Source organism: Rutilus rutilus (assembly GCF_951802725.1).
Source record: "Rutilus rutilus genome assembly, chromosome: 6".
Classification (NCBI taxonomy): domain Eukaryota; kingdom Metazoa; phylum Chordata; class Actinopteri; order Cypriniformes; family Leuciscidae; genus Rutilus; species Rutilus rutilus.
Genome location: NC_140214.1, coordinates 10,445,544 through 10,469,283, shown reverse-complemented (window position 1 = coordinate 10,469,283; position 23,740 = coordinate 10,445,544). Strand labels below are relative to the sequence as shown.

The window sequence follows — 23,740 nt, the reverse complement described above, 5'->3', positions numbered from 1 at the left end:
GCTACCTGGGATTGTACCTGACATTATTCCAGCTGTCACAAAATCTAACTAGTTCTTTTCAAGCAGGGCCAGACAGAAGGGCGGAATCAAAGTCATGTGTTTCTGTAAGTGATGAGGAATTTCCTATTATGTGTATTTGTTATAATAAGACCTTGGTGAACTAAGAACGACTTTTGATTTTCAACTAATGTTGTGTGCATCTGTTTGCTCCATGTTAATGAACTGCTTAACACTCTTCTCTCCTAATTAAGCGGCCCACTATCTCAGAATTTGGAAAGCATGATTGGACTGAAAGTCACCAGATAAGACCCAAAGGTAGGCTTATATTCTGGCTGTTTAATATGAGAGCTCTACTTTGATTGATCTTGAAATAAATCACTGACTTACTGAATAACATGATACACTATAAGAGTTTAGATCCATAATTTAAAAGCTGAAACATTAATCGGTGGTGATATAGTTAAAAAGGTTTTCTTTTTTTGAAACTGGTGTAGTTTGAATGAATCTTGACTGAGCAGTTCTCACATTGATGGTCATATTTATTTAGAGCTACTGAACCAGAAGTGTAAGCCCGCCTATTGCGGTTTCCGATAAAACGGGTGAAGGTCTCTGCGCGTCACTGTCTTTTCTGCGTGGCAAAGCAATTTAATTCCAATTAAACTTATCCGACTCCATTTTATCACAACCTCGAATTTAGATTAGAATGCCAATTGGTTATTGATCATTTATATAATAGTTTAGCAGCACATTTGATTATTCTTTTCAACTCTTTACTTTGATTTTACCCGTTCATATTAGGAAGCTGTCACTTTGAGGTCCGTATGCCTTCTGTTTAACGTTGGTCTCAAGATCACAAATGCGTCAGTTTTTGGTCACTTGGCTATATCTGAGATGGTCACATCCTGTTAAAAAGTTTACACCCACTGGCGTAATGTGTGGGTGTGTTGCCTTGAGCATCAGTGAATGTTTGCAGCTTTTGATCCAGGTAACAACACACACTGTTATAAGAATCAAGCACATGTAAACTTTTGAACTGGATTTTTTCAGTAAATTCAGTTATTATTATGTCTTGTGGTCTATATGTTAACAAACATCATGTGACTTGAAATGTACATATATTTAAAGTTCCTCTCAAATTACTTCTGGTGCAATAAACAATCCTTTTCTTGCAAGACAAAGAAAGTATAAAAAAAAAACAAATGCATTTTATTTAGTATGTAATATAATTTCATGAGAAATCAAAGCAAATCATTCTGAATTTGCAAAAGAAAAAACCTATGAATCATAATTCGAATCAAGTGTGACCAACCAACACTACAATATAATGCTGTTTTCGAAATGCCCCCTAATGAATCAACACCATAATGTGATGTTGATTCAACACTGCCATTGATTCAAAAAAATTACACTGCCGTGTTGATTTTAAATTACTTTTGTTGAAACATTGAAAACTAACAAAAATTTTGTCATATTGCTGGACCATTACAAAGAGAAAACCACTTACAATAAAAAACTGCTTTAATTAAGCATTAATTAGACTACTGAGTGCACTTGCAAAACTAAAATTCCAAGCAGTGTGTGCTTTCAAACAACGATGGACATTCAGTTCTGATCCAACATACTTTAAACATTGAAAGTCAATCTCAACCAAGATAATATTTTGGATGAAAACTCAGCAGTGTATCAATGTTACCTTGCTACCTGGGATTGTACCTGACATTATTCCAGCTGTCACAAAATCTAACTAGTTCTTTTCAAGCAGGGCCAGACAGAAGGGCAGAATCAAAGTCATGTGTTTCTGTAAGTGATGAGGAATTTCCTATTATGTGTATTTGTTATAATAAGACCTTGGTGAACTAAGAACGACTTTTGATTTTCAACTAATGTTGTGTGCATCTGTTTGCTCCATGTTAATGAACTGCTTAACACTCTTCTCTCCTAATTAAGCGGCCCACTATCTCAGAATTTGGAAAGCATGATTGGACTGAAAGTCACCAGAAAAGACCCAAAGGTAGGCTTATATTCTGGCTGTTTAATATGAGAGCTCTACTTTGATTGATCTTGAAATAAATCACTGACTTACTGAATAACATGAAACACTATAAGAGTTTAGATCCATAATTTAAAAGCTGAAACATTAAAGGGGTGGTTCGGGTTTTTTGACATCGGACCTCATTTTTAAGTCAGCCTGGTTGTTATTCATCAGTGGAGACTTTTTTTTTTTTATTATCCAGTCCTTATATTTGGATAGTTAGCCGATGCTAGGCTAGCGCGAGTCAATGGTATATGTTAGCCAGCCATTAAAAACCGTTTTACCCACTCCACAGTGCACCAAACGCAAATCAATTACTGTCGTGCGCTTCTGTTCTAGAAGCTAGTTCCTTTGGGATCATTGAGATGAAAGGTAAGTTTGATTTCTAACATTATTCTCTCAACGGACATATACATCGATAGTCTAGTGTTATAACTGATTTGCGTTTGGTGCACTGTGGAGTGGGTAAAACAGTTTTTAATGGCTGGCTAACATATACCATTGACTCGCGCTAACCTAGCATCGGCTAACTATCCAAATATAAGGACTGGATAATAAAAATAAAAAAAAATGTCTCCACTGATGAATAACAACCAGGCTGACTTCAAAATGAGGTCCGATGTCAAAAATCCCGAACCACCCCTTTAATCGGTGGTGATATAGTTAAAAAGGTTTTCTTTTTTTGAAACAGGTGTAATTAATTTGAATCTTGACCGAGCAGTTCTTACATTGATGGTCATATTCATTTAGAGCTACTGAACCAGAAGTGTAGCTGCTAAGCCCGCCAACGGGTGAAGGTCTCTGTCTTTTCTGCGTGGCAAAGCAATTTAATTCCAATTAAACTTATCCGACTCCATTTTATCACAACCGTTCATATTAGGAAGCTGTCACTTTGAGGTCCGTATGCCTTCTGTTTAACGTTGGTCTCAAGATCACAAATTCGTCAGTTTTTGGTCACTTGGCTATATCTGAGATGGTCACATCCTGTTAAAAAGTTTACACCCACTGGCTCTTAATGGGATGTGTTGCCTTGAGCATCAGTGAATGTTTGCAGCTTTTGATCAAGGTAACAACACACACTGTTATAAGAATCAAGCTCATGTAAACTTTTGAACTGGATTTTTTCTGTAAATTCAGTTATTATTATGTCTTGTGGTCTATATGTTAACAAATATCATGTGACTTGAAATGTACATATATTTAAAGTTCCTCTCAAATTACTTCTGGTGCAATAAACAATCCTTTTCTTGCAAGACAAAGAAAGTATTAAAAAAATGCATTTTATTTAGTATGTAATATAATTTCATTAGAAATCAAAGCAAATCATTCTGAATTTGCAAAAACAAAAAAAAATTTTTGCCAAAAACCTATGAATCATAATTCGAATCAAGTGTGACCAACCAACACTACAAAATAATGCTGTTTTTGAAATGCCCCCTAACGAATCAACACCATAATGTGATGTTGATTCAACACTGCCATTGATTCAATGCTAAAATTAGCAAAAAGAAGTGGTAAGGGGTTATGTAAAAACAAATATTGCATCACAATAAGTGTAATTGTGATTACACTTGTAATTGTGATCATGTCAAAACATTTGGTAACTAAATAGAATTTTATGAAGTTTAGTGACAACATGTTACAATGTTTACATTGTACAATGACTGGTAGGATAGGCCTACAGTTTTTATTATTGCTTGACAAAAAATTCAAGATTTCAATTCCATTCTTGTGATTTGATTCCGATTTTGATTCAATATCGACTAAATTGGATACTTGTTTATTTTAAATTTTATTTAAAAAAAAAATCTCACCTAATTCTGTAAACATAGTGCCCAATCTGCTGGTATTATTAAAGGTTAAAAATAACAAATTAAATTAAATATAATGCAGTTTTTGTTATAATAACAATTACTTGATGGCATAAGTAAAAATATAATAAATATGTAATATAGTGCTCAGCAAAATCTCTCTAGCTATTTTTTCTCTTCAGTTAACATGCTATGGTCATTATGGCTTTCCTGAGGTAAATGTAACGTTATGTGACATAATTGTTCTCCTGCTGTTATATTGACCGCTTTCCGTGGTTGAAAAACACTAATTGGTCGATATTATGTATACTTTCGGTAAGTTGTACTGCATCTTTAAATAAAAAAGTAACAGATGTTCGGTTCACGTGCACTTGAACTGAGGCGCTCAGCGATCTGTTACGTCACAATACGTTTGGCGCTTGTAAATGTGAGTCACATTTACAAGCGGCAAACGTATTTTTGTCCGAATTTCGTAATAAAATTGACGGAATCTAAGAGCTGAGAATTAGTTTAATATTAAAAGTACCGCAATTTTTCTGTGCGTGAGAAAATGGATGTGTGGCGTGAGAGCGTATGAAAAGTGTCAATTGCGTGAGTCTCATGCTCAATGCGTGAGAGTTGGCAGCCCTGTAAAATGTTACAATGTGATGTTAGTTCAACATCATTTTTGCACACTCAGTTAATGCAGAAATTTTAACGAAAAAATAATAAATATTACACTGCCCTGTTGATTTTAAATCACTTTTGTTGAAACATTGAAAACAACTAAAATGTTGTCATATGGACTACTTGCACAACTACTTCCTAGTTATTACATGTCAGGAGTTTCGGTTAGAGCGTTCAGCGCATCTACACATAGATATAAACACTAGATGTCGCCTTGGGGTTCTAAGCATGCGTCAAAACCGCCGCCATCTTGGAACAGGGGTCTTGTCATAGGAAGTAGCTAGGTAACGCTGCTATCTCCGCCTGCACTTTGAGTTCATGGATGATGCCGGACTTTTGTGCTGCGTATGGATGTTCACACGAACAAAATCTAAACCAGTCTCAATGTCAGTCTCAACCAAGATAATATTTTGGATGAAAACTCAGCATTGAATCAATGTTACCTTGCTATCTGCGATTGTACCTGACATTATTCCACAGTTTTCCACTTCTTTTGAACTTCCTATTCACCAAAGTCAAACATTAACATTGATAATCATAAATGTTAGTTGAGCATCAAATCATCATATTAGAATGATTTCTGAAGGATCATGTGATAAAGTCTGGAGTAATGATGCTGAAAATTCAGCTTTAATCAAAAAAAAAAAAAGATAATTTATTGTATTATTATTTTAAATTGTAATAATATTTCATAATATTACTGTTTTTACTTTTTTTTTTTTTTTTTTGGATCAAATCAATGCAGGCTTGGTGAGCAGAAGATACTTTTGAACAGTAGTGTACATCCAACAGAATGATTCTAGCTTTATTTACCAATGTAGTATTTACCCTAAAAATAACTGGATGATTGATGTGACACTGGGATAATAATGTTTGTTCCAAAAGACTTAAATGCATGAAACTAGTTTATTAGATATTAAACATATAAATTGTGACTAAACAGGCTGTCATTCTGTGTGGTGTTGGGGATTTTTCAACGATTTCAGTACATACGATTTTTACACACCCAGTAGGTGGCGGCAATGGACACGTTATGAGTGAGAAAGTCAGTCAGCAGACTATACAACCATTTCAGTGAAAAAGGCTGCTTTATTCAGGAACAAACAATGCTACGGCTATCAATGTCAATCAGTGCTATTTCAAGTGTGAAAAAGAATGTTTGTAATACTCAAAATAGTTTGTGTGTTTTAACGTGTGTGTGTGTGTGTAGCATGTGTAGTCCAAGGGCTCATGTTTGCAAGCACACATGCACATATGTGTACATGAACATCATAAACATAATGATCATGCTCCTGAAAACTATTTTCAGTCTCTCCCATTTACTTTCAATGGCTGTCCATTTTTGACCAGGAACACCACAAGTATAACTTTGTGGCATTTTGCACAAAATAATTTTTTTTCAAAACAAACTTCCTGGTGAAACATTAAGTAGACTAGTGTGATCAACAGTGCAAATATTTTTCATATGTTATTTAATATTGTGAAAATTATTAATAAATAATGCTTTTTTTACTCAAAAAAAGAGATGCCTACTCAGATAAATGAGGCCTACGATTAAATCCTTTTTCTCAGAAAATGCGTGCTTGAAGGCAAGATACTATAGGAGACCAATGTTAAGGGGTAAGTTTAAGAGGGTATAGACTATTTACCTTACACAACTGTAAGACAATTCATGTAAATAAGATAATATTCCATAGAAGAAAGCATGTGCTTCTGTTTCAGAAAGATAATTGACAATAATAGATATATTAAATCATAACAGTATAGATATACAGTGCTATGCATAAGTTTAGGCACCCATACTAAAGTTGACTAAAAAGAGGAATAAAAAATCATCTTTTGGAAATTGAACTTAATGCCTTAATTTAAAAAATTAGGAAAAATCCAACCTTTAAGGACACCAATTTTCTTTGTGAATGAATAATGTATCGTAAATAAATAAATGTTCTTCCTTAAAATACAGGGTGCATAAGTTTGGACACCCCTATGTTAAATTCCCATAGAGGCAGGCAGATTTTTATTTTTAAGTATTTTAAAAAAAAAAAATGTTAGGATACTATGCATCCTGATAAAGTTCCCTTGGCCTTTGGAATTAAAATAGCCCCACATCATCACATAGCCTTCACCATACCTAGAGATTGGCATGGTTTTATTTCAGTTAGCCTAAAAGCTAGTTTGATTTGCATTGAGAGATGATCTTATGGAAAGTACCCCATGCCAGTCTCTAGGTATGGTGAAGGCTATGTGATGATGTGGGGCTATTTTAATTCCAAATGCCAAGGGAACTTTATCAGGATGCATAGTATCCTAAAAAAAAATTAAAAAAAATACTTAAAAATAAAAATCTGCCTGCCTCTATGGGAATTTAACATAGGGGTGTCCAAACTTATGCACCCTGTATTTTAAGGAAGAACATTTATTTATTTACGATACATTATTCATTCACAAAGAAAATTGGTGTCCTTAAAGGTTGGATTTTTCCTAATTTTTTAAATTAAGGCATTAAGTTCAATTTCCAAAAGATGATTTTTTATTCCTCTTTTTAGTCAACTTTAGCATGGGTACCTAAACTTATGCATAGCACTATATCAGAGTAAATGACAGAATTTTCATTTTTGGGTGAACTGTTCCTTTAAGCTCATTTCAGACTTTCTACTAAATCCATATTAGACTGTCTTCATACTGCTTTATAATTCATCCTTAGTACATCTGACATGAACTTTAATTGTTTTCAAGCTCCGCGGGACATATGGATGTCAGCCGTGGACCCCTCTGATGTAAGTAAAAAGGGATTTTTTGTCGTATGTTTGGTGTAATGACATGATAATACACTGACACCATAAGGTGTTTTAATTTTTTACCAGTGTTTTGTGTGTATCTCTGTCTTTTGAAACGACAACAGTCACAAATGTGGGCATATAGATGCTGGAAATTTATTTGGACAATACTGATGGGAAATGGTGATATAATTTAACAAATAACTATACAAATCTGAAATCTTTTAATCAACATAAATTTGTCTTCTGTTGAAAAAAATACATTTCTACTTCTCCCTTTGTTTGTATTTCTCAACTTCGACATTTTATAAAGTTGTCTGACAGTCTCTTAAATCAGCTTGGAGAAATTTTTTGGCCCATTATTTCATACAGAATCTTTTTAACTGTGATATTGTAGAGTTTCTTAAATGTATGGCCCACCTGAAAGTCCTGCCATAGCAGTTCTGTTGGATTGAGATCTGGGGCCTTATGTATAAAACCTTCTGTATATTTCCTACTAAGTGTATGTAGGCCTACATACAAAAGCTAGATTCTGCGCCAGAACCTGTGCAAAATTACCTTTATAAAACAGTCAGTGGAAGATGTGCGTACATGCATCTCCTTATAACACCTCTTTTTTATGCATAACGTCATCTGTCTATTCCATTTATTGTTTGTTTTTCAAGGTTTCAGGGGCTTTTGGGGCCCTTAACGTGCTCAAAAACTCTTGAAACTTTCCACACAGGTCAGAACCCACGGTCATCAGAGCCGGGCTGAAGCTGGTACCCGGGCGTGGCAGGGGGGCTCAACAGCGCCCCCTTGGACACGGTCTGAAAACTTGGTCCATATATCAAACACGCTTGCATGAATTAATATGAAACTCGGTACACATATAGATCTCATCGGGCCGAACAACTTCCGCACTCTAAGTTATTAGCTCCGCCCAACAGGAAGTCGGCTATTATGGGTTGTTTGAAAAACGCATGCTGTGGAACTTAATGTACTCATCCTAGAGAATTCATCCAATCGCCTCCAGACTCGGTCAGCATGAAGTCAAGACATTGAGGATGATAAATTCCGGACGGATTTTTGATATCTCGAACGGTTTGGCCGTGGCGAGGAAACAATGGCGAGAAAAGAGAAACAGGAAGTAATATAACTTCTGCATACGTTAACTGATCTTGATGAAACTTAAGCAGTGTGTTCGTGGTAAGAGGCCGATCAGATGGATGTAACTATTGTGAGTCAAAGTTATAGCGCCACCAACTGGCATATATGTATATATATATATATACAGTGCAATGCATAAGTGAATACACCCATGCTAAAGTTGACTAAAAAGAGGAATAAAAAATCATATTTTGGAAATTGACCTTAATGCCTTAATTAAAAAAATTTGGAAAAATCCAACCTTTAAGGACACCAATTTTCTTTGTGAATGAATAATGTATCGTAAATAAATAAATGTTCTTCCTTAAAATACATGGTGCATAAGTGAGTACACCCCTATGTTAAATTCCCATAGAGGCAGGCAGATTTTTATTTTTAAGTATTTTTTTTTATTTTTTTTTTAGGATACTATGCATCCTGATAAAGTTCCCTTGGCCTTTGGAATTAAAATAGCCCCACATCATCACATAGCCTTCACCATACCTAGAGATTGGCATGGTTTTATTTCAGTTAGCCTAAAAGCTAGTTTGATTTGCATTGAGAGATGATCTTATGGAAAGTACCCCATGCCAATCTCTAGGTATGGTGAAGGCTATGTGATGATGTGGGGCTATTTTAATTCCAAAGGCCAAGGGAACTTTATCAGGATGCATAGTATCCTAAAAAAAAAATTAAAAAAAATACTTAAATATAAAAATCTGCCTGCCTCTATGGGAATTTAACATAGGGGTGTACTCACTTATGCACCATGTATTTTAAGGAAGAACATTTATTTATTTACGATACATTATTCATTCACAAAGAAAATTGGTGTCCTTAAAGGTTGGATTTTTCCTAATTTTTTAAATTAAGGCATTAAGTTCAATTTCCAAAATATGATTTTTTATTCCTCTTTTTAGTCAACTTTAGCATGGGTGTATTCACTTATGCATTGCACTGTATATAGCGATGGAGGGCCCAAGCCACCCCGGTGGCTTTAGTGTAACTAAAGGCACCAGGGTGGCGGTGTCACCGGCTTGGGCCCGCAATCGCTGCTCGCAGCTATATTTTAATATTAATATTATTATTTTTTTTTTGTTTTACAATATTTTAGCAGTAAGTATGATATAATGTTTTGTTATTTTCTGTTGATTCCATGTGACGAGCTTTTAATCAATCTCAAGCTCATTTAATGAACTGATTTTCCTGCAGGATAGTCCCTACTGCTCTCCAACTCCAAGCAGCCTGTTTGAGTCTGATGGTAGGCCATATTTCGATATACAAATTAGAACACTGCTCCGATTGGAAAAAAAAGAGAAAAAGGTAAAACAAAAATAGTACTATTGGATGACCAATTGAAGAACACTGAACACCCAAAGGCTTTGTTCACATTAGTGACTGTTGTGTATTGGGAGAGAATATGCTCCTTCAGTTAGTGTTACAGCTTATTATTATTATTGACAGCATTATTTAGAGTTTAGAGAAACTCATCAAAACACAAAATAAAATAGTTTATTGTTTTTTTTAAATAATAATATTTTAATGATTTTACAATATTTTGTTTAAACAGTAGGTATAGTGCAGTAGTAAGTTGTTTTCTGCTGATTGAGAGTTGATTACTGTTTATGATATTTTGTTATTTAATCAACTGGTTTTCTTTTAGAATCTCAAAGGACTTTACATCGGTATAAGCTGTCAATCATACAGAAGTATGAGAGTGAATGGAGCTTCCTGTCTGGTAAAGAAGAGTCATTGCATGTCCTGTATACTGAACCAGTGATCATTCAGAAGAAGAAAAAAGGCAGCTTTGAGAACATCAGCGTGGATATGTTATTTCAGACAGGCGGTTTAATGACCGTTATTCTCCAAGGCGACTCTGGCAGTGGCAAATCCTTCATAGCACAGAAGATCATGTTGGACTGGGCATCTGAAAGGTTTTACTCTAGACGTTTTGGTCTAGTTTTCTATCTGAGGTGTGAAGAGCTGATCTGTATTTCTGAGGAGATGAACTTAATTGAGCTCTTGAGCTACAGCTGCAGTTTAACATCAGATCAGATCTCACAGATGTTACAGTCACCAATGAAGGTGCTTTTCATCATTGATGGATTTGATGAGCTGAGACTCACACAGGACATTTATGACATGTCAGCAAACACTGATCCACTTCAGAAAGCCCCACCTGAGGTCATTATTTGTGGCCTAATGAGAAGGTACCTCATCTCTGAGTCCACACTGCTGGTCACCACCAGATCTAAGAACACTGTGAACAAGATGCTGAAAGGACAACAGCGTTTCACTGAGATCATGGGCTTTTCTGAAAGTCAGGTGGACGGGTACTTCCATAAGTTCTTCAGGAAAGAGTTTGACTGTGTGAGAGCAAATGAAACCCTCCTCACTGCCTGTTCCATACCTGTTATCTGCTGGATCATCAGTGAGATGTTCAGAGTTGGTGCAAATGTAACAAGTGGACTGGAAACCACCACCTCCATCTACGCTGACTTTGTGTCCACTCTACTGGAGCATCACTGCCAGGGTTTGAGTCAGTCCGTCCCAACCCTGCTGAGGAGTCTGGGTCAGCTGGCAGAGAGAGGGATGCTGGAACATCAGGTCTTGTTTGATGAGAAAAGTGTGAATGAAACGGTTTCAGACTCCGATGGCAGTCCATTCCTGTGCAAGTTCCTCATTAAGAGAAGAATCCACCAGGAGACGATGTTCAAATTTATGCGTCTCAGCTTTCAGGAGTTCTTCACCGCTCTGTACTATGTCCTTCTGGATGAAGAAGAGTCCCAGAGGAAAGTGAGAGAGCTGCTTCACACTGTAGAGAGAGGATGGGCTCTCTCCTGTTGGTCTGATAGAGACTTTTCAATGACAGATGCAGAAGTTAGACATTCAGAGTGGCTGCAGCCTGTGATTCTGTTCCTCTGTGGTCTCTGTAAGAAAGAATGGATCCCCTCATTCTTTGAAAAGCACAACATGGCCGTCTCTATCAACACAGAATCCCAGATTAAGAAATGGCTCAATCAGTGCTCACAGAGATATCAAAATGAACACATGCTGTTCATTCTCCATTGTCTCTATGAGCTCCATGAGAAAAGCTTTGTTGGGAAAGTTTTGGGAGGTTTGGTTGTGATAGATCTGTCAAATATTCCACTGAAAAGGACAGACTGTTGGGTGTTGAAGTACTGTTTACAGTGCTGTGAACACATCAGAAACCTGAAACTCCATGTAACATCTGATGATCTGAAGATGCTTCAGCCTGAACTGTACCGCTGTAAAGAGCTGTGGTGAGCGAAACTTTGAGCCTTTTCTGACACGTCATCAACACATGACATTTTACAGCATTTATATTTTATTTACAGCAGTTTCAAAACATTCACTTCTCTTGGAGCTCTAAATGTAAATTGTATCTGTTTCAATACTTATGCAATATCACACAAGCAAGAGTGCTGTAGTGCTGAATATGAGCACAGCTGTGATTCAGCCTCGAGTGTAATCTGATATTCAGTATTACAGCAGTCATTATTGTGTGATATTGTTTTGATTTCTACCACAGTGTTTTCTTTTTTACCACACACTGCTTACTCCAGTCACTGAGAATCACTTTTCTGAGCCAGACCGGAGTGAGAGAAAATGCTGAGTCAAAAAATTCTAAAATGTAAAAAAATATTTTCTAGGCAAATTTGTCGTCGCTGTTTAAAAATGCTCCCATACTTTTGTCTGAAACACTGCAAACACACACAAGCCAGATCAAAATCTGATATACTGTCTTTTTTTTTTACTTTCAAAGGTTGATGATGGATCACATTTCAGACAATGTTGATGGTTTGATCTCAGCTGCTGGAAAAGGGAAGATTCTGCATAAACTCAAGTAATGTATAATTAATTTTAGATTACAATTGTACTTATTGTCATATTCAGTTATTCTCTATATTTAATCAAGTTTATGTTATATCTGATAATGAAATACACTCATTCAATTTTGCCAGTATACAGAAGCCTGAAACCCATGAAAGTGGATTTTTCCCAGAGACACAGATCACTGTGTCAGTCAGAGATGAAGACTTCACGTATGAAACGCTCTTCATTTTTTACACACAAAATTGCAGTCTCATCCTACCACCTGATGATTATTATAAACCTATACTGATGTTTATATCTGTGAATGCTTCAGGTTGTCTTTTAGCAGATCAGCGATCACATCATTGACTCTAACCTGTCCAAGCTCAGTGGTTTCCACCATCGACTATGTTGTACAGTTGTACAGTGATCGACATTTGTGAGTGGAAGCTTCATTCTTTCTTTTTCAGATAAACCCCCTTAAGAACGGCTACCATTTACTATCAAAAATATATTTAAATTATTAGTACACCCAGAAATGATTGTTCACCCACCCTTGTGTTGTTGCAAAGCTATAAGACTTTTGTTCGACATATTTGTGTTTCAGAGGTAAACGAAAGTCTTATGGGTTTGCAGTGAAATGAGGGTGAGTAAATGATGAGAGAATTTTCATTTTTGAGTAAACTATCCTGTTAAGGATCTTACATCATGATTAGTTGGTGGATTTATTAGGTATTTATTAGATTCGCTTATTTTTTTTTTTTATTCATAAAAAATAAAATCATGTATATCTAAGCTTTGTGCCTGAGAACCAGCATGCCACATTTACTACTTCATCTGGGTTTTGTGTTGTTTAGGAGTTTTGACGAAGAGAAACCTAGTCTGTTTGTTTTCCTGAAATCACTGTCTGATTTGAAGAAACTCTGTCTGGATGGTTCACGTCTGAGAGGCATATTTCCCCCTGAAATCCTGTCCTTCATCCAGGCCTGTCCCAACATGACTGAACTCAGGTAACTGCAGTATCTGAGCATTCACAAAGGTTTTATGTCGTTTTCTTATTACTATTGTGAAAATTACAAAAATATCTTAATAGTTTGTTTTCCTTTTGATTACTCATACTAATTATCATCATAACTAGGTTTTCCCCAGCAGTAATTGAGCACAATAAACAAGAAGCATTTATAGTTGTAGAATTAACGTAGTTCATTTTTAAAATCTTTTTCAGGATAAACCCCATCAATCTATACAAGTTAGGGAAGTCCCTGAATGAATCATTGAAGCAGATTGATTGGACCCTGACTGTGTAAGAGTTAAATATTAGACTTTTTTTTAGCCATTTCTTTCAGTTCATTATATATATATAGGTTATGTTAGACATTCAATAATTTTGCAGTCATCATGAGTGTCATCTACGCTGTTATTCTCCTTAGCTGGGGAAAGTCAGTGTTGATCAAGCCAGATGAGAAGAGATTCACAGTGGAGAAGTTGAACATGAAGAAAGAAAAGAGTGAGAGCAGAAGTAAGCAAATATTTTTTTTTTATAATCAAGACTCCTGCCATAGAGCTTGATCTGTGCCTTCATTATGTACTTCATTATAACTCATATTCCTGAGAATAAACCCAATAATCTAGAGAACTGACAACAGTCAAAACATCTGATAGTAAAGCATTCACTGTTGTGTACATGATTAGAAGACCCACAAATGATGACAGATGCTTTCTTTAGTTGATTTTATTTGAGTCTGACTGAGTCTGATCTGGTATAAGCAATTAATATTTTAGTTCTTAATAAAGTTATTGTCCAAGTGGCGAGTAGCTCAGTTTTATTTAACTTGATTCATTTTTCTCATTTTAAATAATTTATTTTATTTAACAAATCACATTTTCACTCTTATTTGGTCCTTTGGGCGTATTATCATTTTTGGAGCCAGAAAACAGAATATAAGCTCAATATAATGTGTAGTTTTGAGTTACACATTTTAAAATGTTGCTTTTGTATAAAACGTACCAACATTCAAGCTAGAATAAAATGTTTTTGGTTTTTGTTTGTTTGTTTAAAAGCAGAGGCTCTGTTCCTTATTTTGAAATATTGCATATTCAGATATTTATCCAACAAAATATTCTGAGAATATGAGAAAATATGCTCCAGAATATCTTCAGTTAGTGGTATATTTTGGATCATGAGTTGTCAGTTTATACAGTGACACTGAACCCATATAGCATATAGAGCTTGGTGATCTATGTAATTGACAGCATTCTTTAGAGATTAGAGAATCTCTCTAAAACACACAATTTTATAGTTTTTGTTTTTTTGTTAATAAGTGTATTTTAATGATTTTACAAAAAAAAAAAAAAAAGTAGTTAGAATGCAAAAGTAAGTGGTTTGAGTGTTACTGTATTTGCTCTTACATTTTGTTTGTTAATCAACAGGATTTCCTTCAGAATCTCAGAAGATTGTACATCAATATAAGCTGTCACTCATACAGAAGTATGAGAATGAGTGGAGCTTCCTATCTGGTCAAAAAGAGTTATTTCCTGCCCTCTATAGTGAACCAGTGATCATTCAGAAAAAGGAAAATGACATCTTTAAGATCATCAGTGTGGACGAGCTTTTGGGTTGTTTGCGGGTTATGGGTGGTAGTTTCCAGTTCCGTGATCCAGTGAATGTCATTCTCCAAGGCGACTCTGGCAGTGGCAAATCCTTCATAGCTCTAAAGATCATGTTGGACTGGGCATCTGAAAGGTTATACTCTAGATGTTTTGGTCTAGTTTTCTATCTGAGGTGTGAAGAGCTGATGTGTATTTCTGAGGAGATGAACTTAATTGAGCTCTTGAGCTACAGCTGCAGTTTAACATCAGATCAGATCTCACAGATGTTACAGCAGTCACCAATGAAGGTGCTTTTCATCATTGATGGATTTGATGAGCTGAGACTCACACAGGACATTTATGACAAGTCAGCAAACACTGATCCGCTTCAGAAAGCCCCACCTGAGGTCATTATTTGTGGCCTAATGAGAAGGTACCTCATCCCTGAGTCCGCACTGCTGGTCACCACCAGGTCTAAGAACACTGTGAACAAGATGCTGAAAGGACAACAGTGTTTCTCTGAGATCATGGGCTTTTCTGAAAGTCAGGTGGACGGATACTTCCAGAAGTTCTTCAGGAAAGAGTTTGACTGTGTGAGAGCAAATGAAACCCTCCTCACTGCCTGTTCCATACCTGTTATCTGCCGGATCATCAGTGAGATGTTCAGAGTTGGTGCAAATGTAACAAGTGGACTGGAAACCACCACCTCCATCTACGCTGACTTTGTGTCTACTCTACTGAAGCATCACTGCCAGGGTTTGAGTCAGTCCGGCCCGACTCTGCTGAGGAGTCTGGGTCAGCTGGCAGAGAGAGGGATGCTGGAACATCAGGTCTTGTTTGATGAGAAAAGTGTTTATGAAACGGTTTCAGACTCTGATGGCAGTCCATTCCTGTGCAAGTTCCTCATTAAGAGAAGAATCCACCAGGAGACGATGTTCAAATTTATGTGTCTCAGCTTTCAGGAGTTCTTCACCGCTCTGTACTATGTCCTTCTGGATGAAGAAGAGTCCCAGAGGAAAGTGAGAGAGCTGCTTCACACTGTAGAGAGAGGATGGACTCTGTCCTGTTGGTCTGATAGGGACTTTTCAATGACAGATGTAGAAGTTAGACATTCAGAGTGGCTGCAGCCTGTGATTCTGTTCCTCTGTGGTCTCTGTAAGACAGAATGGATCCCCTCATTTTTTGAAAAGTACAACATGGCCGTCTCTATCAACACAGAATCCCAGATTAAGGAATGGCTCAATCAGTGCTCACAGAGATATCAAAATGAACACATGCTGTTCATTCTCCATTGTCTCTATGAGCTCCATGAGAAGAGCTTTGTTGGGAAAGTTTTGGGAGGTTTGGTTGTGATAGATCTGTCAAATATTCCACTGAAAAGGACAGACTGTTGGGTGTTGAAGTACTGTTTACAGTGCTGTGAACACATCAGAAACCTGAAACTCCATGTAACATCTGATGATCTGAAGATGCTTCAGCCTGAACTGTACCGCTGTAAAGAGCTGTGGTGAGCGAAACTTTGAGCCTTTTCTGACACGTCATAAACACATGACATTTTACAGCATTTACATTTTATTTACAGAAATTTCAAAACATTCACTTCTCTTGGAGCTCTAAATGTAAATTGTATCTGTTTCAATACTTATGCAATATCACACAAGCAATAGTGCTGTAGTGCTGAATATGAGCACAGCTGTGATTCAGCCTCGAGTGTAATCTGATATTCAGTATTACAGCAGTCATTATTGTGTGATATTGTTTTGATTTTTACCACAGTGTTTTCTTTTTTACCACACACTGCTTACTCCACAGTCACTGAGAATCACTTTTCTGAGCCAGACCGGAGTGAGAGAAAATGCTGAGTCAAAACTTAACAAAAAAATTTGCTCCCATACTTTAGTCTGAATCACTGCAAACACACACAATCCCAGAATTAGCTGTCTGTGTAATGAAGATCAAATCTTTTTTCAAATTTTTTGAACCATGATTTTTTGAAGATCAAATCAAATTTTTACTTTCAAAGGTTGATGATGGATCACATTTCAGTCGATGTTGTTGGTTTGATCTCAGCTGCTGGTAAAGGGAAGATTCTGCATAAACTCAAGTAATGTATAATTCATTTTAGAATAAAATTGTACACATTGCCATATTCAGTTGTTCAGTATATTTAATCAAGTTTATGTCATATCTAATAATGAAATACACTCATTCAATTTTGCCAGTATAAAGAAGCCTGAAAACCGTGAAAGTGGATTTTTCCCAGAGATCACTGTGTCAGTCAGAGATGAAGACATCACGTATGAAACTCTAATCACTTTTCACACACAAAATTGCAGTCTCATCCTACCATCTGATGATTATTATAAACCTTTACTGATGTTTATATCTGTGAATGCTTCAGGTTGTCTTTCAGCAGTTCAGTGATCACATCATTGACTCTAACCTGTCCAAGCTCAGTGGTTTCCACCATCGACTATGTTGTACAGTTTGAGAGTTGTTGGAGACTTACACGACATTTGTGAGTGGAAGCTTCATTCTTTCTTTTTCAGATAAACCCCCTTAAGAATGGCTGCCATTTACTATCAAAAATATATTTAAATTATTAGTACACCCAGAAATGATTGTTCACCCACCCTCGTGTTGTTCCAAGCCCATAAGACTTTCATTCAACAAATCTGTGTTTCAGAGGTAAACGAAAGTCTTATGGGTTTGCACTGAAATGATGAGAGAATTTTCATTTTTGAGTAAACTATGCTGTTAAGGATCTTACATCATGATCAGTTGGTAGATTTATTAGGTGTTTATTAGATTAATTTCTTCTTTATTTTATTCATAAAAAATAAAAGCATGTATAAGCTTTGAGCCTGAGAACCAGCATGTCACATTTTACTACTTCATCTGTGTTTTGTGTTGTTTAGGGGTTTTACGTATAAGGAACTGTTGGTGTTCCTGAAATCACTGTCTGATTTGAAGAAACTCTGTCTGGATGGTTCACGTCTGAGTGGCACATTTGCCCCTGAAATCCTGTCCCTCATTCAGGCCTATCCCAGCCTGACTGAACTCAGGTAACTGCAGTATCTGAGCATTCACAAAGGTTTTATGTCGTTTTCTTATTACTATTGTGAAAATTACAAAAATATCTGTTTTTCCCCAGCAGTCATTGAGCACAATAATCCAGAAGCGTTTATAGTTGTAGAATTAATGTAGTTCATTTTTTAAATCTTTTTCAGGATAAATCCCATCAATCTATACATGTTAGAGAAGTCCCTGAATGAATCATTGAAGCAGATTGATTGGACCCTGACTGTGTAAGAGTTAAATATTAGACTTTTTTAGCCATTTCTTATTAGCCATTATTTCTTATTAACCATTAGCCATTATGAAGGTTATGTTCTGTAGACATACAGAAAATTATAATTTTGCTGTCATCATGAGTGTCATCTATGCTATTTTTCTACTAAGCTGGGGAAATTCAGTGTTGATCAAGCCAGATGAGAAGAGATTCACAGTGGAGAAGATGAACATGAAGAAAGAAAAGAGTGAGAGCATAAGTAAGAAATTATGTTTAAAAAGAAAATATGTAAGCAAATAGGGTTTTTTTTATAATCAAGACTCCTGCCATAGAGTTTGATCTGTGCCTTCATTATGTACTTCATTATAACTCATATTCCTGAGAATAAACCAAATAATCTAGAGAACTGACAACAGTCAAAACATCTGATAGTAAAGTGTTCACTGTTGTATACATGATTAGAGGACCAACAAATGATGACAGATGCTTTCTTTAGTTGATTTTATTTGAGTCTGACTGAGTCTGCTCTCTTTTAAGCAACTAATATTATAGTTACTTATAAAGTTATTGGCCAAGTGGCGAGTAACTCAGGTTTATTTACCTTGATTTAATTAATTTATTTTATTTAACAAATCCCCACTTTCACTCTTACTTGGTGCTTTGGGATATGTTAATTTTAGGAGTCAGAAAACAGAATATAATCTCAATGTAATATGTAGTTTTGAGTTACAGTAATGTTCCTAACAGTAATTTCATAAAATCTGATCTGATTTTCTTTGCTTATAAATGTTTTATGTTGGCTAACATATGAGTCTTGTAAGAAATTGTAGTCTGCCTCAACCCAGATTCCACTCCTAAATATATTTTAGAATAAGCTCATCCCCAAAATGGCTTAATTATCATAGAGATTAAGGCAGTCAAGTTCTATTGTTTCTTGACCATTTGGGTTGATCACATCCTGAGCAAATGGTAGTCAATTGTAGAATGGGACTGGGTGTGGGACACAGAGAACTTTCTCAGACAATGGGGTGTCTCAACTTCATTAACATACAGACCACAGCTGTTGCAACAAGATCAACTTAATTTACATTAAGAACAGGATAAAAGGTTTAAGATTTGGATGTTCTGGGTTCATTCTGACGCCGGTGAACCCAAGGTGCTTTGTGTACCTTGCCACTGCTATGCTGTAATAAACTTCATTTTTGAGATCTTCGACGTCAACATCATTTTTTCTTACAGTCTACTTATAAATGGCTGTATCTGGAAAAAAAAATTGTATTGTGTGCAAAAAGTTTTTGAATAAGTTATTTCAGACAAATGCTCGATGGTTTCACTTGTTCTTAATGGTGTTAAAGTGTTTGAATTGTGTTTTGTCTGACAGAAGGAGAGAGTTCAGATTCTGGGTCTTGCTCATCATCAAAAGCTGAATCATCTTCAGCACAATCAGTGAGTAGAAGCTGAAGAGTCTTTCTTGTTATAACAATTATTATTTTTTGTTTGTGATATTTATGTGTGAATGAATTATTTTGAATATGGAGATGATTTTGAAGCTCTAAAACATTCTACTAAAAACAGTGGTACGGTATTTCATTTAATTACACTATTTTGTAATCCCATTATTCAGAATGTTTACATTTAATCTTTTACATACTGTAACATGACATTTTAGAAGATAAATATACTCTTTATACTTTTCTTTATTTCAGTCCTCAGAAGATGCAGAAGTGTTCACACCTGAACTACTTCAGGGAGATGATGAGGACAAACACAAGAATACATACAGGTATTGAACACTCATCTTATTTTTGGACATTGTTAGAATGTAAGCATACTGTTTTGACTTTATAAAGTTTAAAAATAAAATCAATATTATATGTCCTCCAGGTTTGTGTGTCCACATGCTGGTCAGTTTCGTTGCAGTCTGACCAGCCTTGTGTTTGTGATGGAGGGTGAAGGAGAGGTGCTGTATAAAACTGTCTCATGGGATCCTCGTGTGTTAGATGGTTTGGGTCAGATGCAGCCAGCCGGACCCTTGTACAACATTGACTGTTTTCATGGTTCAATCTCGAGACTGCACCTTCCACACTGTGAAAACTCTGGTATGTTTATTTCTATATATGCATATAATGATAATTATCATAATTTGAGGGTTTAAATAATCAGCTTTGTTGAAAAAAATCTGTATAATAATATGATAATATAATAATAAAATATACGAATCTATCATTCCTATGTGTTTTACAGAGGAAAACAAGGATGGTTTGGCTGTAGCACATTTAACTGGTGGTAATACAGCAATAATGCAGCCTCTCAAAGTAACTGAAACTCATGTGATGATTGACATCAGAGATCTCTCCATCTTTGGGCTCTTAAAAAGGATGATCTTTTCTCCTTCCCCTATATGTGCCCAAGTGCTTGTCTTTCTGCGACCAATAACTGTGAGACATAGAGAAAACATACTGGATGTCCATTTGCTCCCATTGAATGTTCCACTGTCAGAGGTATCATTATTTTTTTTTTGTTCAAATGAAAGCAAATGATTACATAATACTAATAAAAAGTGTATTTCTGTGGAAATGTGCCTTCTATTACACTCTGATCCGTATCAAATTCCCCTAATGAAAGGCACACATTACTCATTATAAAATACATACTTGAGATGACTGTGGTGTAAATCTCTTAAAGCTACACTGTGTAATTTTTTTAGTTGATTCTTAGCAAAAAACACTTAGTTCTTTCAAAAATATATGTGCTCATTAATGTATATTTACTTCTTTCAAGTAATAAATTATTCTCGTAAGTTTATAATCTGCCATTGAAAGTACATACGGGTGAGGGGTTTGAATGCCGTCGCCATGTTGCCCCTCCATCTTGAAACCACATTAGCCAAAGAGGAACATACCTGTAAATTCAAGCTTCGCCTTTCGTGCTTTACACTCACCCCAGATTTCCACCAACTGTGTAACGGCTGCGGATCGGCTCCGCTGCGTGTCGGCTCCGTGCTCCGTCGTCCGGATTTGTTGCGGAACGGCTGCGGCCATGACTGACAGCTGAAGTCACGAGGACCCACGAGATCTCGCGAATTCACGTATGATCGCGCGATATAAGTGCTGAATTGCTGCGGAGCTCTCCGGCATCCGGCAAAAATAGAAGCTCTGCGTATCTGCTTCAGAGGGCTGCGGATCGCCGGAGTCGGAACGCAGCCATTCCGCAGTCAGTGAAAATACACACATTGACTTTAATGGAAACCTATTGATTCCGCCGCCGTTCCGGAGCGGATCCGCAGACGTTCCGCAGTTGGTGGAAATCAGGGGTCAGTGACGCAGAGACGAATGCGAGGGGGAGATTACTCGTGACTGCCGGCAGATTTGAAAGATTGCTGACGGAGGATCACGCCTATTTTCGAGGACATGTAGCAGAGTCGCCAAGGAAGCAAAAGAGAGAATTAAAACGTCAACGCGACAGGCAAATCAGCAAGACCAAAGTCAATATTGGAGTAACTTTTCCCAGATGGAAAGAGCTCATGAGGAGCAAAGATTTTAAAACGGACGCTGAAGTTGCCTGCTTTCTTCTCGATAGCTAATTCAGCCTATTTGTGTAAATTCGAAGTTTTATAGTTGCTTGTCTAACCATAGCATGGTTGTGCATAGCGCCAGAACAACCTCTAGTATAACTTGCGTTACTTTTCCTCATGTCAATGGTGAAAAAGTATTGTTTACCTTGTAACATAAATCTGTGCTGCGACGGATCACAGGTGATAGTTTTAAAGGCGCAATTGGATGAAGTCGAACTGGAAGCCATGTTAATCTTGGAATAATACGGCCACCGTAGGAGTTAAAACGCCCTCGAAATTGAAAGGAACAGAAACTAATATTCACTGGGTAGTCATATACAATTTCACCGCTAGATGGGGGAAAATATCACACAGTGTAGCTTTAAGTGAGAGGACACTATTTACACTATTTAGTCATTATGTGAGGATACTTTTCTAAAGATATTGGAAGGAACTATTTTACTGTTACCTCTGGCTTTTGTATCTAAAAAGCCTTTTACTCCCTTAAGGTCAAGAACCAGCATGCAGAGAATAACCACATTAAAACCAGTTCAAAGTGTTCTCTTACTCCGGGAACAGAATACGGTCTGTGTTGTCAACCAGAGGCATCTACAGTGCAACCAGAGGTAACTTCATTTTAGGTTGCATAAACATGTCAGCAATATATTCTCAGATTTCTAATTAATATCACTAAGATGTTTTCCTTGAGAAATGTTCTTGATTTCTAGTTGTTTTTAGCATATTTTTCATAATGAGTAATTTGTGTAATAGATATGTGATTTTAGTAATTTAGTCTCTCGCCTTCATATTGGTGTTCTTTTTTCAGACTGAGATGTTTGAGTGTAATTTTGGTCCAAACTATCATCCCACATTTGAAGCGTTTGTGAATGTCAACATTGAGGAGGTCAAGCTGAGTCTTTCTGATAAAACTGAAGGAAAGGAAGTGTGGGTTCGACGAATCCTTCTCACAGGTAACGAATGACAAGAGTGATAGATGTTGCTAGTATTGTAACTAGGGATGGGTACCGAAACCCGGTAACACTTACTAGATGATCAATAGATTTAATTTGATTATGGTATCTAAACCATTGTACTAAACTTAATATGATTTGTGAAGTATTTATTGATTCATAATACTTACTTAACTTATATATATTAAAGTTTTAGATTTTTCAGTGTTCAAATTTCTTTATTTCTTAATAACATCAGGTAAAGATGCAGACCCTTCTGCTCACAAAAGGCTAACAGGTATGAACTCATAGATGTATTTCAGTTAGTGCTGTCAAATCCATTAATCGCATCTAACATAAAAGCAGTGGTGTGTGTGGTATGACAGACCTCTGCGGAGGCTGGGGCGAAGTCTCATTTCCTATGTGTGGGTCCCCCTCGGTAGAAATCACGTTCCGAGGGCACCGCGATATGACCGAAAGGGCCATTTCACGATTAAAGTGTGCTCACCACTGCATAAAGTTTGTGTTTATATAATATGTGTGTGTACAGTACCATTACCATGCGGAACACTCAGTTGTCATGACAAAAAAAAAAATATATGTGTGTGTGTGTGTGTATATATATATATATATATATGTATATGTATATACAGTACCAGTCAAAAGTTTGGAAACATTACTATTTTTAATGTTTTTGAAAGAAGTCTCTTATGCTCATCAAGCCTGCAGTTAAAAAAAAAAAAAAAAAATTTAAATAATGGTTCTCTTTTTTAATATACTTTAAAATGTAATTTATTTTTGTGATGCAAAGCTGAATTTTCATCAGCAAGTACTCCAGTCTTTGGTGACTTATGATCCTTCAGAAATCATTCTAATATGATGATTTGATACTCAGTTATTATCAATGATGGAAACAGTTTCGACGGAAAATGAAAAGTTGCGATTTTCTAAGCCTATATGACTAGGAACTACTCTCATTCCAGCGTAATAATCAAGGAACTGTGCGGCTGTACCATGAGTGCAGCAGGCGTAGTGATATGACGCAGCGCCTGAAAATAGGTCTAATAGGTTAGACAAACTTAGTCCCGGTCACGTTGGAAGAAGT

The 23,740-nt window shown here is 36.3% G+C and overlaps 2 protein-coding genes across 2 annotated transcripts in view; both read left to right on the top strand.

The window, feature by feature from the left end:
• Nucleotides 1–1,720: 1,720 nt before the first annotated feature.
• Nucleotides 1,721–13,265, top strand: LOC311291482 (NACHT, LRR and PYD domains-containing protein 1 homolog; the record flags this gene model as incomplete). Its single annotated transcript, XM_084410518.1, has 8 exons — nt 1,721–1,800; nt 1,948–2,011; nt 7,246–7,286; nt 10,078–11,698; nt 12,202–12,282; nt 12,401–12,481; nt 12,586–12,690; nt 13,109–13,265. Exons 4-8 carry the CDS (start codon nt 10,242–10,244, stop codon nt 13,263–13,265), a joined length of 1,881 nt encoding a protein of 626 aa, XP_084266644.1. The 5' UTR covers nt 1,721–1,800; nt 1,948–2,011; nt 7,246–7,286; nt 10,078–10,241.
• A 213-nt stretch (nt 13,266–13,478) lies between these two features.
• LOC311291481 (NACHT, LRR and PYD domains-containing protein 1 homolog) overlaps nt 13,479–23,740 on the top strand; it is a 31,123-nt gene continuing 20,861 nt past the window's right edge. The window contains exons 1-16 of the mRNA XM_084410517.1: nt 13,479–13,554; nt 13,682–13,770; nt 14,682–16,347; nt 16,864–16,944; nt 17,063–17,137; nt 17,242–17,358; nt 17,759–17,905; nt 18,071–18,148; nt 18,303–18,391; nt 19,514–19,578; nt 19,839–19,915; nt 20,017–20,231; nt 20,377–20,633; nt 22,195–22,311; nt 22,512–22,656; nt 22,895–22,933. Coding sequence (XP_084266643.1) covers nt 13,743–13,770; nt 14,682–16,347; nt 16,864–16,944; nt 17,063–17,137; nt 17,242–17,358; nt 17,759–17,905; nt 18,071–18,148; nt 18,303–18,391; nt 19,514–19,578; nt 19,839–19,915; nt 20,017–20,231; nt 20,377–20,633; nt 22,195–22,311; nt 22,512–22,656; nt 22,895–22,933 — 3,196 coding nt within the window. The 5' untranslated portion in view covers nt 13,479–13,554; nt 13,682–13,742. The remainder of the gene's footprint in view (nt 13,555–13,681; nt 13,771–14,681; nt 16,348–16,863; nt 16,945–17,062; nt 17,138–17,241; nt 17,359–17,758; nt 17,906–18,070; nt 18,149–18,302; nt 18,392–19,513; nt 19,579–19,838; nt 19,916–20,016; nt 20,232–20,376; nt 20,634–22,194; nt 22,312–22,511; nt 22,657–22,894; nt 22,934–23,740) is intronic.